Source organism: Bombus fervidus, chromosome 15 (assembly GCF_041682495.2).
Source record: "Bombus fervidus isolate BK054 chromosome 15, iyBomFerv1, whole genome shotgun sequence".
Taxonomy (NCBI): Eukaryota; Metazoa; Arthropoda; class Insecta; order Hymenoptera; family Apidae; genus Bombus; species Bombus fervidus.
The window spans coordinates 6,053,544-6,069,819 of record NC_091531.1 but is presented as its reverse complement, the minus strand read 5'-3'; the positions used below and the strand labels follow the sequence as shown (position 1 = coordinate 6,069,819).

At 31.1% G+C, this 16,276-nt stretch overlaps 5 protein-coding genes and 1 long non-coding RNA gene across 9 annotated transcripts; 3 read left to right on the top strand and 3 right to left on the bottom strand.

Annotated features, from left to right (window-relative positions):
• Positions 1 to 122: 122 nt before the first annotated feature.
• On the top strand, positions 123 to 5,044 carry Calr (calreticulin). Of its 2 annotated transcripts, XM_072018271.1 has the most exons (8): positions 123 to 283; positions 1,925 to 2,029; positions 2,143 to 2,346; positions 2,692 to 2,843; positions 3,101 to 3,367; positions 3,478 to 3,714; positions 3,894 to 4,037; positions 4,228 to 5,044. In XM_072018271.1, the coding sequence occupies exons 1-8, from the start codon at positions 199 to 201 to the stop codon at positions 4,243 to 4,245; spliced, it is 1,212 nt and encodes a 403-aa protein (XP_071874372.1). In that variant the 5' UTR covers positions 123 to 198; the 3' UTR covers positions 4,246 to 5,044. The 2 variants fall into 2 exon arrangements, with proteins under 2 accessions (XP_071874372.1, XP_071874373.1); XM_072018272.1 differs by lacking the exon at positions 4,228 to 5,044 and having other exon boundaries at positions 3,478 to 3,718; positions 3,897 to 4,001.
• Positions 4,495 to 8,153, bottom strand: LOC139995101 (E3 ubiquitin-protein ligase TRIM23). Of its 2 annotated transcripts, none has more exons than XM_072018270.1 (7): positions 7,778 to 8,153; positions 7,333 to 7,409; positions 6,693 to 7,253; positions 6,527 to 6,635; positions 6,029 to 6,402; positions 5,604 to 5,972; positions 4,495 to 5,501 (listed from the first exon to the last, which is right to left on the bottom strand). In XM_072018270.1, the coding sequence occupies exons 2-7, from the start codon at positions 7,399 to 7,401 to the stop codon at positions 5,307 to 5,309; spliced, it is 1,677 nt and encodes a 558-aa protein (XP_071874371.1). In that variant the 5' UTR covers positions 7,402 to 7,409; positions 7,778 to 8,153; the 3' UTR covers positions 4,495 to 5,306. The 2 variants fall into 2 exon arrangements, with proteins under 2 accessions (XP_071874371.1, XP_071874370.1); XM_072018269.1 differs by having other exon boundaries at positions 7,333 to 7,547; positions 7,623 to 8,151.
• A 575-nt stretch (positions 8,154 to 8,728) lies between these two features.
• Cox7c (Cytochrome c oxidase subunit 7C) lies at positions 8,729 to 9,406 on the top strand. Its single transcript, XM_074112074.1, has 3 exons — positions 8,729 to 8,935; positions 9,118 to 9,236; positions 9,313 to 9,406. Exons 1-2 carry the CDS (start codon positions 8,837 to 8,839, stop codon positions 9,229 to 9,231), a joined length of 213 nt encoding a protein of 70 aa, XP_073968175.1. The 5' UTR covers positions 8,729 to 8,836; the 3' UTR covers positions 9,232 to 9,236; positions 9,313 to 9,406.
• Positions 9,407 to 9,772: 366 nt separating this feature from the next.
• Positions 9,773 to 10,805, bottom strand: LOC139994815 (uncharacterized). The gene is made up of 3 exons (XR_011801760.1): positions 10,611 to 10,805; positions 9,964 to 10,576; positions 9,773 to 9,886 (listed from the first exon to the last, which is right to left on the bottom strand). It is a non-coding gene; the product is annotated as an uncharacterized lncRNA (long non-coding RNA).
• LOC139994807 (ethanolaminephosphotransferase 1) lies at positions 10,311 to 15,758 on the top strand. The gene is made up of 9 exons (XM_072017758.1): positions 10,311 to 10,452; positions 10,660 to 10,728; positions 10,804 to 10,996; positions 11,067 to 11,329; positions 11,408 to 11,565; positions 11,649 to 11,829; positions 11,916 to 12,092; positions 12,641 to 15,609; positions 15,678 to 15,758. Exons 1-8 carry the CDS (start codon positions 10,381 to 10,383, stop codon positions 12,701 to 12,703), a joined length of 1,176 nt encoding a protein of 391 aa, XP_071873859.1. The 5' UTR covers positions 10,311 to 10,380; the 3' UTR covers positions 12,704 to 15,609; positions 15,678 to 15,758.
• Positions 14,867 to 15,715, bottom strand: LOC139994812 (coiled-coil-helix-coiled-coil-helix domain-containing protein 7). Of its 2 annotated transcripts, none has more exons than XM_074112073.1 (3): positions 15,576 to 15,715; positions 15,239 to 15,343; positions 14,867 to 15,163 (listed from the first exon to the last, which is right to left on the bottom strand). In XM_074112073.1, the coding sequence occupies exons 1-3, from the start codon at positions 15,663 to 15,665 to the stop codon at positions 15,056 to 15,058; spliced, it is 303 nt and encodes a 100-aa protein (XP_073968174.1). In that variant the 5' UTR covers positions 15,666 to 15,715; the 3' UTR covers positions 14,867 to 15,055. The 2 variants fall into 2 exon arrangements, with proteins under 2 accessions (XP_073968174.1, XP_071873866.1); XM_072017765.1 differs by having other exon boundaries at positions 15,245 to 15,343.
• Positions 15,759 to 16,276: the final 518 nt, after the last annotated feature.

The following is a 16,276-nucleotide window of genomic DNA, read 5'->3' as shown; positions in this document are numbered from 1 at the left end:
TGCCACGGCGCGGCGCCTTGTTGGTTGAGCGTGGTCAGCTTTGATTGGTGCTTGCGTTTCAGCCAATCAGCATCCTCCATCTGTCTACCCCAACGGCCGCTAACTCACCAACCACGTCCACGATTCGAGCATTATCGGCTAGTTCGTCGTAGAGTAAGCATCCTCGTCGACCGGACTTTCGTTGTCCCGGCGTCAGAAATGCGATTCTTCAGCTCAATTTCCCTTCTGTTGGCGGTTACGATCGTCACCGCGGAAGTCTACTTTGAGGAAAAGTTCCTCGACGGTGAGTAAACACGTATCCAGACATTTCCCATCGTAATTTCATTCTTATTCTGTAACTCCATTTCGAAATCCAACTGCCCAAACCAAAGATAGTCTAGAACAATTAACGAAACTTCCCTACGTGTTTTCATAGGAAAAAACCACACCCATGTCTTTAATTAAGATAGTTGTGTAGTAGAGTGGAAAATTGATTTATCGGGGAGTACTTTCCAGAAAGATCTGTTAATAGATTCCAAGAGAGACCGAGCGGTGTATTTCTCCTTGGTAACCACACGCCCTTGCCTCGATCGTTTCCGCAATACCGTGCTCTCTATATGTGCACACGGATTTCTACATAATTAATGCTAGATTTCATGATCAAGCGCCGTAGAATTGTTTACGATACCATATGCCACAGACGAAAATCGAAGTTGCCGTGAACGTGGCATGAGAACCGTCTCGTGGCGAGGGCTATAAGCATACGTTGCATTTCGGCGACATGACGCGCAATCGATTGGTTGATCTGTGTTGAACGCTGAGAACGATGCAATTATACAGGGTGTCCCAATAATTGTGATACGACCGACAAGAGGGTGATTCTATATAAAAAAATATATCTAAAATACACAATAATTAAAAGTTTTCATATAGAGCTTTGTTCTCGATGAAAACAAATTTGAAAATATATTTTATATGTGTGAACTTAATTACCGATTGGATATGAATAAACAATCTATAGGATGTTTATTCTACATGTAATTTAAGTAAACAAGATGTAAAATTTTCAATTTTAGACCATTCAGTTTATGATTTTCAAGAAAATGTAGTTTGAACATAGTTAATTAAATCCGGTACGTATTTGATAAATTTTTAAACTTCATTTCCTCGGAAACGGAACATCTTATGAAAAGATTTTATTTTATAGTTTCGATTTATTTTCACATGTAGAATAACCTCTTGTTGATTATTCAATTCTGTTCAGTTTGGAATTAATCAAATTCGAGTATATTTCATAAATTTTCAAATCTCATTTTCTCGAAAACGTAGCGTCCCATGACAGATTCATATTCTATTTTTTTCGACTTACTTTTTCTAGAATAGAATCGTCCATTTCTCAATTGTGCCATGATTACTAGGTATTCTGTATATGTTTATTGAGTTTGGTTCGATCTTTAGATTGATTTCGTTGTAACATTATTTGTATGTATAATAATCAATATAGATATCGATTCTGTTCAAATGCGACTAATAACTTTCAGATTACTATCTCTGGCGAAAGATATTCGATTAAATTCGATGATATACATTTGATAAAAATATTAAGATTTTCGAAATTGTTATTTATATAATTATTAGATTTTGTTACATAATAAATAATGCTTTTTCATGAGATCTTGTTTTAGATATTTAAAAATGATAGAATATCTCGTAATTGCTTTTGTTTGCGAATTATTTATTATACAACAATTTATTCTTTATATAACATCTTGTGCTACAAAAATCTTAATGTTTTTATTCTAGAAAATTTCTTGCTGTAGATTGTTTGTTAGATTTGTATTTCATATTTCTTACATTAAAATCTTGTAATCAAGAATTGTATTATAATAAGATTTTTAAAACCATTAGCATCAAATTAACATTTTCATGAATAAATTTTTTACAGATTCCTGGGAAAAGAATTGGGTATATTCTGAACATCCTGGAAAGGAATTTGGAAAGTTTGTTTTAAGCCATGGAAAATTTTGGAATAATCCAGAAAATGATAAAGGTAAAGAAATTTTTATATCTTATAGAACATTTATATGAATTGAAAAACATGATTCTCTATATGTACGATTTAATAAAACAAACTGATACAATAATTTCTCTCATTTGCAACAGGTATCCAAACATCCCAAGATGCCAGATTCTATGCCCTGAGCACAAAATTCAAGCCATTCAGCAATAAAGACAAAACGCTTGTTATTCAATTTACTGTTAAACATGAACAAAATATCGATTGTGGCGGTGGATACGTAAAAGTATTTGATTGCTCGTTGGATCAAAAAGATATGCATGGTGAAAGTCCATATCAGATCATGTTTGGTAAGAATCTTTAACTATTTTAAAGCAATTTGAATAAGAAACCGAGCCTAGAGTCACTGGTTATGCCCTGTGGCATGCTGGTGCTAGTGGATCTCGGAGAACAAATTCTTACTTATGCCCTGAATATAGTAATCATACATATTTCAGGTACCTTTAAAGATACATTAACCATTTCATTAATTAAAGATGATTGATAAAACAACAAAATGTTAGATCTAGCAAATATTAAAAATACTTATTACGGTTACTTTCTCTCTTTGTTACAAAAATACATAGTATGTATTATATGTATTTGGCAGGAATCCAATGAACATGATCATTGCTAAATGTGGTACTTCTTCACAGGACCTGATATTTGTGGACCGGGAACAAAGAAAGTTCATGTGATCTTCAGTTACAAAGGCAAAAATCTTCTGATTAACAAAGATATCCGCTGCAAGGACGATATATATACCAACTTGTATACTCTGATCGTTAAGCCTGACAACACATACAAGGTAAGGGAGTATAACTATAATATTAAGTTGTAAAAGTATATATCGAGCCTAGAGTTACATGTTCTCATTGATTTACTGTGGAGAATAGGTGCTAGAGGATCTCGAAGAGCAATGATTATCTTGTTCGTAAAGTGTATATAAGTTACATTGCTTATTTACGATAGTAGCAAAGAACGACATTTTCTGTGATTCATATATTTTTTGGAAAATGGTTAGATTTCCTTTTATTTAAATGTTTGTATTTAAATGTTTCGTAGGTTTTAATCAACAATGAGGAGGTTGAATCAGGTGAATTGGAAGCAGATTGGGACTTCCTTCCACCGAAGAAGATCAGAGATCCGTCCCAGAGCAAACCTGAAGATTGGGACGACAATGCTACCATCCCCGACCCAGATGACCAAAAACCAGAGGACTGGGACAAACCCGAACACATTCCTGATCCCGAGGCCACCAAACCCGAAGATTGGGATGATGAAATGGACGGAGAGTGGGAAGCTCCAATGATTGATAATCCCGAATATAAGGTTAGTTGTACAAAATTGTGTCTAAATAAATTAAATTCTTGCGTACTAAATGTACGTACTAAAAAAAACGTATTCTAAATACTTACGTAAATTAATTTCTTTGTATTTAGGGTGAATGGAAACCGAAACAAATTGATAATCCTAACTACAAAGGACCCTGGATCCACCCAGAAATTGACAATCCTGAATACACTCCTGATCCAGAATTGTACAAGAGGGACGAAATTTGCGCTATCGGTTTCGATCTCTGGCAAGTAAAATCTGGTACAATATTCGACAATGTCCTGATTACGGATGATCCTGAGGTCGCTCGTAAATTTGGGGAAGAAGTTTGGAAACCCACTATTGTAAGTATTAAGAAAGATTATATCTAATTATTGGCAAAAATAATGATGTTAGAAGCGCTGCTGATTCTAATGAGCGATAAAAAAGCTGGAATTCCTCGTTGCTGAAGTTACATAATTATTATTACGATTTTGAGTATCAAGTTACATAAATTTATTTGGCGACCATTTGCGCGTTGTAGGAGGGTGAGAAAAAGATGAAAGAGGCTCAAGATGAGGAGGAAAGAAAACAGAGACAAAAGGAGACTAAAGAAAATGAAGATAATAAAGATGATGATGAGGATGAAGATGCGGATGAAGAGGACAATAATGTCCCTGATACTGAAGTAAGCTTCATTTAAAAAATATTAAAAACTATTCCTTCTATTTAATTCTCATGATGATTCTATTTAGCTCTGATTTAAATTGATTGATAAAATGGCTGGAATTCTTCGTTGCTGAAAATGAGATGAAACAATTCCCACCATCTTAACATTTTGGCCGCATTACTAAAATTTGTCTTTCCGTATTTTTCAGGAGCATGATGAATTGTAAATAATGTGTTGTGATGGACACAAACACAGACTGTATTCCAGGAGCTGTGTGGCCGCGACACGCACTAACTTTCCATAAAAACACATAAAAATCATAGCGATAAAAAAGAAAAACTAACCATTGCCATAAAATGAATCGGATCCCTTTCGATCGAATGAAATTCTACGGGGGAAAAAGAAATATTTATTAAATTCGTGGACAATTTGAGTCAGTGTACCCATAAGAGTTCTTTCATTTTTTCTAAAGAAACATGGCCTCATCTTCGTAGCCTGAATTTTCAAACCTAGTCTTCAATCGTTCGGTCGTGTTCCATGAAATTCATCGATGTGAGATTATTGTCCTGAACATTGAGTGTCAAAAAAAAAAAAAAAAAAAGAAATCAAAGTGCTCATTATGTGCTACCAGAATACATATGGTGTGTATATATATATATATATATATCATATAGAGTCATCTTGCCCTGTGTCCTCCCCTCCCCATGCACAGCTCCATGAAAGACTCTAAGTTGTTCCGTTTTTGTTTGTCAAGTGTTTTTATATACAATTGAAAGATAATTGAAATGTAATTTAATGATGCTATATTATATATATATATATAAAAATATATATATTATATATTATTTCAATTTCCGTACAGTGTACGCGCGTATTAAACAGCTCGCTCCAGTTAAAATGTAAGAATGATTGGATGTATGCAGACATGACTGAATGAAATATAAATATAAATATGATTGATACGATTATGTATTAAAAGCAAAACCAAGTAACCAATGTAATAAAATAAATAAGACTTTTCTAGACGTGCCCAGGCCGTTTATTTTCGCCTTTCGATTAATACGGCTATTATCACATGATAGTTACATCATATCAAAGGCAATAAGCTAAACATAACTTCAAAACATTATCACAATTGTTGAATTAATTAAGGAAGATATACGCGGAATGTGCAATACGTAATTTATAAAACAAATTGCAGGCTAATTAAGTATGTAAATACGAAATCTGAATTTTCTTCATTGTAATCTCATTCGTTCTATAAGGCATAGTCGCCATTCATAAATTTTATGATATAGTAGGTATGGTATATAAGGTTTCATGAGCACCCAATTGCTGGGTTAACCAGTCAAGACCTTGTGTAGAACCACAAGCGTTTGTAAGTGAAGATGAACCTTGTATGTGCCATGCTCGGCCGCAACATAATTTTTGCAAACACAGGATATCAGTTAATTCCTCGACACTGGCGCAACCAGCGAGGTCCTACAAAATTAAAAAGCAGTAGATCAAAAACCCCATAGATAAAATTAATTAAAAGTTTATCAATGATTCATGTATAAGAAAATATATTAAAAGATATCTCACTTGCTTATTGGCATATATCAGGAATAAAGCGTCTTTCAATTCGCGTTCATTTACAATTTTTGATAGTTCGTTTTGAGCTTCTTCGAATCTAGATCTATCACTGGCATCAACTACAAAGATTACTGCCTGTGTATTGTGATAGTAATGTTTCCACAGTGGCCTAAACTTCTGTTGTCCACCAACATCCCATAAAGTGAATACCAAATTTTTATACTCTAGACTTTCTACATTAAAGCCAATTGTAGAAATTGGCGGTCCGGAGAGCGTGATGCCTCTCATGGCTGATAAAATGCTTGTTTTTCCAGCACCGTCTAATCCTAATATTACCACACGCATGTCAATCTTCGTGCCGATATGTACTCTGTTGTCCTGTAATTCCATTATGAATTATTGTGATGCTTCAACTTAATAACGTAAACACTTACACGGCTGAATATTATAGGTATAGAGGACTCAGGTGTGAGGAAGTCAGGGCCAAGTTGAGCATAATGTTGCTGCTGTTGTTCCAACGTAGTTAACACTTCTTTAACTTTCGTTGCGCTACTCAATAACTTCCAATCTTCAGAATCCAAAATACTTTCGCATTGAATGCACACATTAGCTACTTGAGACCTAGTGGTAGTTAAATCTTGTTGTTGCTGACTTAAAGCGCATAATCTCCCACGGGTTTCTGTTTCAATACAAGAGATGGCTGCATTTTCTTGTTCAGCCAATAGAGCTCTTAGTTCCTCAAAATGCTGACGTACTCTTTGTCTTGCATCTTCTATTGCCCATCCTTCTAGCTCTTGTATCACCGTTTCTAATAACAACAGTCATAATAAAGATTTACTATGGATTTACTTATTGAATTCTTGTATTAACTACTGTTTAATAAAGAATTGAAATAAAATATGAAAGTGTTAGAATAACGAGAGCAAACATGCCTATTCTGTGTGCTGTATCTCTCATACTCTCCATAAATTGTGTCATTTTCTGCAGAGCAGTGACAATAGATTTTCTAATATTCTCTGCCTCAACTTCCACCAAAGCTAGCTACAATTAGAATAGATAGTAGAATATTGATCACTAATTACAAATTATATTTGTTACCTTATGCGTACTATGTCTACCATAATCCTTGCACAAATAGCACATAAGGGAATTATGGCAACCTTCCTGAGTGCAAGTAAATTCTGCAACATGTGTTGTATGCACTGGACACTTTGGTTTGTCCTTCGGTTTCTCTGATAGAGTTACACGTTTATGTTTGCTTAAAGTCCTTGAAGAATGAATGGTACTATCACAATTTTCACACAAATGTGTCATACAAATTGTACAATATAATACTGCTGTATGAGCTTCATCTTCATCGCAAGTTTGATTAGATTGGAATCTCTCCCTTTCAAGTATAGATAGTTTCTCACTGTTGGACTGTTCTAGTCTCTCTAGCAATTCTATTAGAGCAAAATTTTTTTTCAAGTTACAGACATTGTTCTGACTAATGCCTGTTGGCTGTCTATCAAAAGGACACAATAAGAACTGCTGATCTGTCATGCAAGGTCTCAATCGTAAAAGACATGAATGACATACTGTGTGACCACAGTGTAGTAATCTTGGTACTTTTATTCCATCAACAGTAAATACTTCTTCGCAGACACGACATTCCAGTACCTAAAGATTGATATTTAAAACAAAATCAGAAATTTAAGATAGTTTATTTGGTTTGATTTATTAAATATGCTTGACTTACATTGGTTCTTACAGTAGGTTTTAGAGTCTGTTTAAAATATTTGCTTAGATGATCCAAGTTGTCAGTCATGATAATTTCTTTATTGAAATTAGATATATATGAGAAATTACTAATAGTTACAGAACAATGGGTATTAATGCAAGTACTCCACTTTTTAAGCAAGTTTTAGGTTAGAGAGTATTTTCATATATAAAACTGCATAGAATATTTGTTAGCTGTAATAATGCATGTTTAACGATATACAAAATTACAATAGACAAAAAATATTTAAATCAGTAATAACAAATTACTTATAACAACTAATAATGTAATTTAATTTTTGTACAATAAATTTAAAAGCTTAAAATATTTTTGCATAACCTTTCCACGTGTTTTACCATTTAATTATACAATAAGAAATGATTGTTTTAGATGATTTCAAATAGGTAAAGTTTTATTTTTTTACTAGAAACAGTGCTGTCTTAATAATTAGATGCAGTTCAGACGAATTTCGTCAATTAACAAGACAGTCTATTCCAAGGTTTTCTTGCATTCAAATTTATTAATTGATGATAGTAAATTATCAAGTTACAAGTTATATATTATATATGTCTTTTCTATAATTTTATATATAATTCATATAATTTTATATTAAGATCATATTAGTTGACTTCTAATTCGTAAAATTGACTTCCAAAGCTTCATTTGTTACATAAAAGAATTTATTATGTAAAATTGTACTATAGTTGCAAAATTTCACTGATAATATTTATTCAATTCAATAATGCAAGAAGAGAAGACCCAAAAATTCTATTTCAGCTTGAAATATTTAGTAATATTACAATTTTAGGGCAGATTTACAATTACATTCACGATGTATTAAGGCGAATATGCAACAATTCTAATTTTCAGCATGGAAGAAATTCAGCTCTATGAATTACCGCCTCTAGCGGTCAAACGGCCTAACTATATTTACATATTTTCCTCCGGTGTTTTTAGTGACTAAAGCGTGCGTATCCACTGTGAAAGGGTCAATGATAATGAAAACCTAGCCGAAAGCAGATGCTTAGCGTCAATTCAAAAACTAACAGCAAAACATACCATGATGTACACACTTATAAATTTTTGATTGTCATTTTTATATGAGAAAAGTTTTTTCAGCAAACAACATTTGAACATTTGAAATTCCTAAAAATGGCTTTGTATCAGGAGAATATGAGGCTATAGGAGGTTACACAAATTCGCCAATTTTTGAAAATGATGTCATTTTCCCTCATCAGAAGTTCCAAAAAAATGTACATATAGTTCGAATGTTGACCACCAGAAGTCCCTAGTGTACATTTTCTGGTTTTATTAACTTTGCATTGGCGACCTCTCTATTCACCTCTGCTCATGATACAACAATGAAATAACTAGATTTTTGTCGCATATGTGAATGCATCTTAGATTTGTATAGAGCAGACGACTTATCGCCATTTTATCCAGGTAATTGAAGAATAACGTAGGGAGTACGAAATTATAAAAGATGTTGCTTATAAGATCAGCTTTACGAGGATTCACCAGATCCTTCAAAACTACTGCTATTAATAAAAGTGATCACGGGCCAGAAGGTTTTCCTGGTGCCGTAAGTAAAAAGAAAATGTATTATTCTATAATACATAACGAAATCTGACTTAATAATTTTTTGTCAAAATAAAAATAAGCTATAGAAACTTGAAATAATTAACTGCATCTTTTTTAAACATTTACTATCCCTCCTTTCTTTATCAATGAAAAATAATACAAATTTCACTTTTCTTTTCACAGAACTTACCTTTTAGCATTGACAACAGATACAAGTTATGTGCAATTTTCATTGCTTTCTTTGGAAGTGGATTTTCTGTTCCTTTCCTTGTTCTTCGGTACCACTTAACGAAGTAATATGTGTGAGTTCTATCAATTTATAATTCCTATGAAGCACCTCAATGTAAATTTAGATTTATCTTGATCATTGTTTTACAGGTACTACAGCATTAACATTAATAAATTAGTCTAATACTGTTGTAAAACATGTAATATGTAACATAGATTTGTAATAAAAATATTGTAAAATAAAGTATTATAAGTATTGTTTAATAAAGTCATAATGTCAACATTTTCAGAAATGTTTTCATATAGACATTGACATAATTTATCATACATAATGAATACAATATAATATAGAATATAAAAGATTTATAATACAGAAAAATTTCCATTTATTTTATTTTCATGGAAACAACCAATATACATATTCAACCAATTTAAATATTGCTATTTGTAGAAGAGATATACTGGATATATCGCATGAATTGATAAATTTTTTCATTATAATCAGGAATGAAGAATAATTGCAGTAATTATCTCATTACATAACCAGAAAACCAGAGAGAAACGCGGTTATTTCATTTATATAATCTATTTTAAGTATCACGATTCAAATGTTACTCTATATATATGATTCAGTTATAATTTCAATACGTACAATGTCGCATCTTATTTTGCTCAATAAACATTTAATTGGTAAACGCTAAAATAATTCAATTGGTATATTCAACTTTGACCTCTGCATATCTATTATCTTCAGCTTCTATTATTTAACGAGATATTATTATTCTTCAAGGACTCGACTACGTTAGAGCTAATCTATGAATAGGTATCAATACGCAGTTTCATAGGCAGGATTTGCGTGTTGTTCTTCCTGTTCGATTTTAATTCGGCTGGACGGATCTTTTTTTCGCTCACGTGAGTATCAGCCTTGACGAGTTTCTGCTTGCCGCAAAAAAGTTGCGTTTTAAGATAAGGTGTCGTCATTTACATAAGATAGTGTTACCATGAACTGACGCATACCGGGTTTACTTTGCTAACAGCACATGCTGCTTAGAAATTATTAATCTTTTTATGTGAACAGTTCTAACCTTCATGTATATTCATATTCCGGGGAATGTCGTTTGACGTTCCCATGAAGTGAAACAAGGTCAATTGATTTCGAATCGGGATTGAAGCACGTCTTTCTTCAGTACAGCGGTTAGACGAATTTTGTACATCAACATGTATCATAAATTGAATCTCGAAGTCAAATATCTCACTGAACAACATCTTACCGGCTTCGAGAACTATAAAGTAAGTCCTCTAGCTAAATATTTTTCTTCATAATTTGTATTGAATAATATTGAATTGCGTGGTAAAAATTTTCGTTTATTGTTAGTTTATTACCCCAGAATTATAATATAGATTTAAGAAAAGACTAATTTCATACATATTTTATGAAAGTTTCATACATACAGTTTCATACATACATATTAGATGAAAATTCATCTATATTTTCAGTATAGCTCAGTGGATACAAGCCCTCTCAGTGTATATATTATGCATCCATTTTGGAATAAAGTAGTACAGGTACATCCTTTATATAAAATGTTTGTTTATAATTACTTGTTCAATTTCATATATCAATTTGGAACTTTTTTATAGTATTGTCCGAAGTGGGTTGCCCCAAACGTATTAACTTTCTCTGGATTTCTGTTTACTGTCTTTAACTTCACATTGTTTGCATTTTATGATTATTATTTGTATGCATCAAGTGATGATAAGCCACAGTATCCTCCTATACCAAGATGGGTCTTTGCCTTGGGTGCATTCAATGTTTTTATGGCATATACTCTTGGTAAGTATAATCTTAATATTTCCTGTGAATTTACAAATTCATTGTATTTAATGTAATGTTTATTTTGCAGATGGTATTGATGGAAAACAAGCACGACGTACACAAACATCAGGTCCTTTAGGAGAGCTATTTGATCATGGACTAGATAGTTGGACAACAATGCTCATTAGTGTTTGTATGTTTTCTGTGTTTGGTAGGACAGACCATAGTGTATCTCCATTAAGAATGTATTTCATTCTGTGGAACGTGTTTATTAGTTTTTACTTAACTCATTGGGAAAAGTATAATACAGGGGTACTGTTTCTTCCTTGGGGATATGATCTATCTATGGTAGTAAGTATTTATTCAAAGTATCTATTAAATTATTGATAAGTGATTCATGTAATTTATGGTTATCTCTAAAAATTTTAGGGTACTATTATTGTCTTTGTCATATCTAGTATAGGCGGACATAAAGCCTGGAAGATTGTGTTCCCTGGTGGTATACCAGTTGGTGTAATGTTTGAAGTATTACTTTATGTCACTGCAATTGTATCTAGTTTGCCTGTAGTTCTATGGAATATATATAAGTTAGTACAATACAATTAGAGTAATTTACATTTTTTAGTAACGTTTTCTCATATATTAACAAAATATATTTTGCAATTTCTAGATCATATAGGGACAAGACTGGTAAAATGCGAACGTTCCTAGATGCCATAAGACCTCTACTGCCTCTAGCAGTACTCTTTTCGATTTCAACAATTTGGGTAGTTCATTCACCTAGTAATATCATAGACAAAGATCCTAGGATAATTTTTTTAGCAATTGGAACTATTTTTTCAAACATCTGTGTAAGATAATTAGTCAGAGTACTAAATTTAAACCGTTTGATTGATAAAAATTAATTTAATTAATTTATGTTCTTTAAAATTTACAGTGTCGTTTAATTGTTTCACAAATGAGCAACACCAGATGTGAACTATTATCATGGATATTACTACCTGTAGCAGTTGCAGCCCTTTTCTCATTTATCTTGCCTAGTATAGATTTGGTATTCACATATATTCTTGCCATTATAGCTTTATTGGCACATATTCACTATGGAACATGTGTGGTAAGTTTTATATTATTATTTTCAATAAAACATTTTATAATACAGGGAGTTTTCATAATCGTGGTACAACCGGAAGCTTGTAATTATAAATACATTTTGTTTATGTGATATGGGATATGAGGTAGTATATACAAAATATACAATGTGGAATAAAAATGCTGGAATAAAAGAGCTGTGGAATGGGCTTGGGTTAATAAATATGAGATAATAAATATTAGATATTAGATATAGTATATATAGTTGTCGATAATGCAGAAAATGAAAGAGTGATCGATAACTTAATATGCAACTTTTGAAGTATCAGGTATGAAAGATTGAATAGAGTTAGTTATGGAATATATGAAATAAAATGTGAGAATATAGAACATAGAAGATATGATTCCCCGAGCAAGATGTGTGATTAAGATGCACGTATACTTAATGAATATACAAAAAAAAAGATGTTATTCTATATTTACGAGCTTTATACAAGGAATCTTTTCCAATTGTACCATGATTGCAGAAACATCCTATATAAACTATTATTAATAAGTTATTTATTCCTTTAGGTGCGTCAGATGTGTCGTCATTTCCGTATTCACACGTTCCGTATTAAAGATCGTGCAGACTGACTACTTGCCGACGATACATGTTAAAAATGAAGAAATACGAACAAACGGTCGGAAAGAGCTACGAATGACTGAGTACAGAGCAGACAAACGGAAGAAACTTCAGAATTACGATTGATAAGAAGAACAAAAGAATATTTCAAATATGAAAACGCAAATATTGGACAGTAGATAATAGAAATTTATTCGAGCATACAACCATCGCTGATCATATACCTAAAAATAGAGAGAGTACCTGTTAAGTAATGTTAACAATTCAGTTGCAAAGATGAAGCCATTTCCATTTCATGTTGCTGTGATATAATTAAAGAAGAACCTAGAAGCTTTCTTTATGTGTATATACTCTCAAATAAGTTCACATACGTTCTCTCTACTTTGTCTTTTTGTGTTCTGTTCGTAACTCTGACTGTGCATAGAGCATTTATTTAAAGCACGCAAAGCTTTTAGCTATTGCGCATCGAATTCTTCGTTTTTAACATGTATTGTCTGAAAAATGAAATTATGAATCTGGCTTGCTCAATTTTCCCATAAAACGAACATTTCTTTCCTTTAGAGAAATTAAAAAATTTGTGGAGAAATTTAAGAGTCAAATTTCGAGATTTTTTGAACTTTTGAAGGTCTCCACAGAAGCTTTTCTTTCGTTTCGAGTGATTGCTAAAGGACGAAGTTTTCTTTTGCGTGAAAATTCTGAGCAAGTTGGCAGATGAACTTCGATATGGATAAAAGAGAAAGGGTGTAATGCTGGTGTAATAAGATAGAAGACATTATTTATTTTGCGTAAGGATGTATGTGTATGTTATATTATATTTAATCGGCTTCCTGAAACGAAGAATCTTTGCAAATAATGTAGAAAATATCGTGTACTGACGTGGAAAACGATAAGGTTGAATCACAAATTTTGACTTAGATTAAATCAAGTCAATCGAATTGATTAAAGAACCTAGCGAGTAACTGAAGAAAAGATACACGATATTTCATTTTCTTTTTTCTTTATAAAATATTTCAAATGACGTTTTATTATATACTCATTGCGGATTTTTATGCATTTATGGGAAATTTGAAGTTGCAAAAATACATAGAATTTACATAAAGTGTAATATAATAAAATATATTACTAGTTACAATATTCAATAGGTAAAGCAAGCCTGCTTAGGTTTCACTTTTTTATTTGTGTTTATAAAAATATGAATTTGCCTAAAAATTCGCAGTCTGAAAAAATTCAATAAGTTTTCAACGTGGGAAAAAATATATAAAATCACAGTCAGAAGTCAGAAATCATGCAACAATTAATTACCTGATCTTTTTTTTGTTATTAATACCAATCAGTTATTATAATTTTTGTCTACAAGATATGTAGTTGGTGACAATAGCAGATGGTGTAAAATATATAAAGAGTAATTATATTAATTAATTTGTAAACTGAAATGAATAATCTGGCTTGTAAGTTAGGAAACAGTATATACAACTATTAAGTGTTAAATAATTCCCACGTTGTACGAATAAAACGAACAAATAAGTCAATATAACACTAACAAATTTTTTGAAATGTGTATTGATTTTATGCATTGAAATTCCATTATAATGTTTTAAGCCAAAATTTTTCTATTTCTGCATTTAATATTGTTACTAGTCTAATTTATGTTATCGATATACATAATTTTAAGAAATTTAACGCATTGCATTTTGTAAAAGAAAAAATTAATTCAAGCATTCGTTCGAAATTGTAAGTAGAGTGGAGAATGTTAATAGATGTAACGAGTTTTTTGTAAACTTTAGTATATGTACATACATAGTCTCAAAAGAACTTACCGAACGTGTAGGAACTCGAAATGCTAAATTTTTTAACTACCTAGGTGTTCATGGACACACTTGTACAAATAGTAATTAACAAAAGCTATGTAACCTGTTTTAATTAAAACACAGTTTATGTAACTTTAATTTTTAGATATTTAGTTCTTCTTTTTTATGTAAGGTATTAATCATCTGTATCGTTTATAACTCGTCGAATATAATAATGTATGTATTAATTTCTCGAACATTTGTTTTTGCCAAAGATGTTAAAAACAGGAATTTTACATAAATATTTCGCTTACTGCGAGCAGTTATATACACATTTTATCTATATATTTTTAATGCATTAATAATACAATTAAAAGCACAAAAGACTGTTTTGCATTTACTTTACTTTTACATATAATCCATGTAATTATAGAAATGATCAGAGTTATCTATTTTAGGAATACATCTCTTATATATTTCAGGATTATGATAAAAATGATTTTGTAGATATAAATAACGTTTATAAAATAACTATAAAATTATATACAAAATCTAACACCCATAAAAAAAATTGTACTATTTTTTGCGAGATTGTAGGTACTCTTTTTTTATTTGTTCTCTTTCTTCAGGCAAAGGGAGGTGTGGTTTTATACCTTGTATCTTCCTACTGATCATTACATCTCTCTAAAACATTAATAAGTATTTGAAGCACACTATATTCAGAATTGATATTAATGTACTTAGTGAATATATATGTACAATTACCCAAAATTTCTTACAGAGCTTGTAATTTTCAAATTGCATTTTGCAATTATTAGTTTCGTATTTATTGTCTTCTAGACATTTCCAACTGATGTTATATTCCTGAAAAATAATAAACAAGATAAACATGTTTTTTATACCTTTGAGGTTAAGTAACAGACTTTCCATCAATTTTTAAAATAATAGATTAACAGCTACAATTTATCTACTCTTCCATTCTTCTCTAAATTAGTTTTTAACTTTTCAAATTGTAAGTTTCGTTTCTTTAAATATCTTAATTGTACAAAAAAGTTCAAATTATATAACCTCAAAGAACTAAATCTCGTACACATACTCGTAAACAAGGATTAATTAGATGCTGATTTTGCGTGAGTTTCTCTTTTAATGTAGATGTATGTTTATTATTTGTATTTGAAGTATTCATTTTATTTTCCAGATATTCAAAGTTTATCACTTAACATTGATAGTCGTGGCTTTCTCCAATTGTAATCGAGTTTAACAAGTTTTATTTATAAAATGATAAGTCTTTAAAATATCAAAGTTAATTGAAATATACAGTAGAAATTTTAATTAAAATCTGAAATAATAAATGTAAGTTTAAATAAGTACCAATTATAATTGTCTGCTTTAATATACGCATATATATATATTTGATAATCATATATGTATGTACATATTGTTACAAAATGAATCTGTAATACATATAATCTTATAAATTTTCTACAATGATTATGAATTCTGTGTAATTCTCAGTTTTTAAATTTATGTCATTATTATGAAAGTACCTAAATATGATCATAACACTATCTCCTCAATTTGCATTCAAACGAAGTTACATAACCTTAAACAAACAAATAGAAGCCTCTTTTTGTTGTTTTGAAAAATAGGTAATTAATTCTAGACCTGTGATAAGAGGTAGCTATTTGTTTTTGATAACGTAGCACTGAAATATTTGGTTTTTAAATTATATAGGATGGGAGAACACTTTTCTTCCATGATATTTGAGGATAAATAAATCCTAAATACTTCAAAGCA

What these genes read in the sequence shown, in the direction of transcription:
- Calr (XM_072018271.1), top strand. Translation starts at nt 199, where the DNA reads ATGCGATTCTTCAGCTCAATTTCCCTTCTGTTGGCGGTTACGATCGTC. An exon ending in TCCATATCAGATCATGTTTG is followed by an intron (nt 2,347 to 2,691) that starts GTAAGAATCTTT and finishes ACTTCTTCACAG; the next exon opens with GACCTGATATTTGTGGACCG. An exon ending in TTGATAATCCCGAATATAAG is followed by an intron (nt 3,368 to 3,477) that starts GTTAGTTGTACA and finishes CTTTGTATTTAG; the next exon opens with GGTGAATGGAAACCGAAACA.
- LOC139995101 (XM_072018270.1), bottom strand. Translation starts at nt 7,401, where the DNA reads ATGACTGACAACTTGGATCATCTAAGCAAATATTTTAAACAGACTCTA. An exon ending in TACCTATAATATTCAGCCGT is followed by an intron (nt 5,973 to 6,028) that starts GTAAGTGTTTAC and finishes ATGGAATTACAG; the next exon opens with GACAACAGAGTACATATCGG. An exon ending in TGATATATGCCAATAAGCAA is followed by an intron (nt 5,502 to 5,603) that starts GTGAGATATCTT and finishes TTAATTTTGTAG; the next exon opens with GACCTCGCTGGTTGCGCCAG.
- Cox7c (XM_074112074.1), top strand. Translation starts at nt 8,837, where the DNA reads ATGTTGCTTATAAGATCAGCTTTACGAGGATTCACCAGATCCTTCAAA. An exon ending in CAGAAGGTTTTCCTGGTGCC is followed by an intron (nt 8,936 to 9,117) that starts GTAAGTAAAAAG and finishes TTCTTTTCACAG; the next exon opens with AACTTACCTTTTAGCATTGA.
- LOC139994807 (XM_072017758.1), top strand. Translation starts at nt 10,381, where the DNA reads ATGTATCATAAATTGAATCTCGAAGTCAAATATCTCACTGAACAACAT. An exon ending in CCGGCTTCGAGAACTATAAA is followed by an intron (nt 10,453 to 10,659) that starts GTAAGTCCTCTA and finishes CTATATTTTCAG; the next exon opens with TATAGCTCAGTGGATACAAG. An exon ending in GTTCTATGGAATATATATAA is followed by an intron (nt 11,566 to 11,648) that starts GTTAGTACAATA and finishes TGCAATTTCTAG; the next exon opens with ATCATATAGGGACAAGACTG.
- LOC139994812 (XM_074112073.1), bottom strand. Translation starts at nt 15,665, where the DNA reads ATGAATACTTCAAATACAAATAATAAACATACATCTACATTAAAAGAG. An exon ending in TAATTAATCCTTGTTTACGA is followed by an intron (nt 15,344 to 15,575) that starts GTATGTGTACGA and finishes ATTATTTTTCAG; the next exon opens with GAATATAACATCAGTTGGAA. An exon ending in GTAAGAAATTTTGGGTAATT is followed by an intron (nt 15,164 to 15,238) that starts GTACATATATAT and finishes TTAATGTTTTAG; the next exon opens with AGAGATGTAATGATCAGTAG.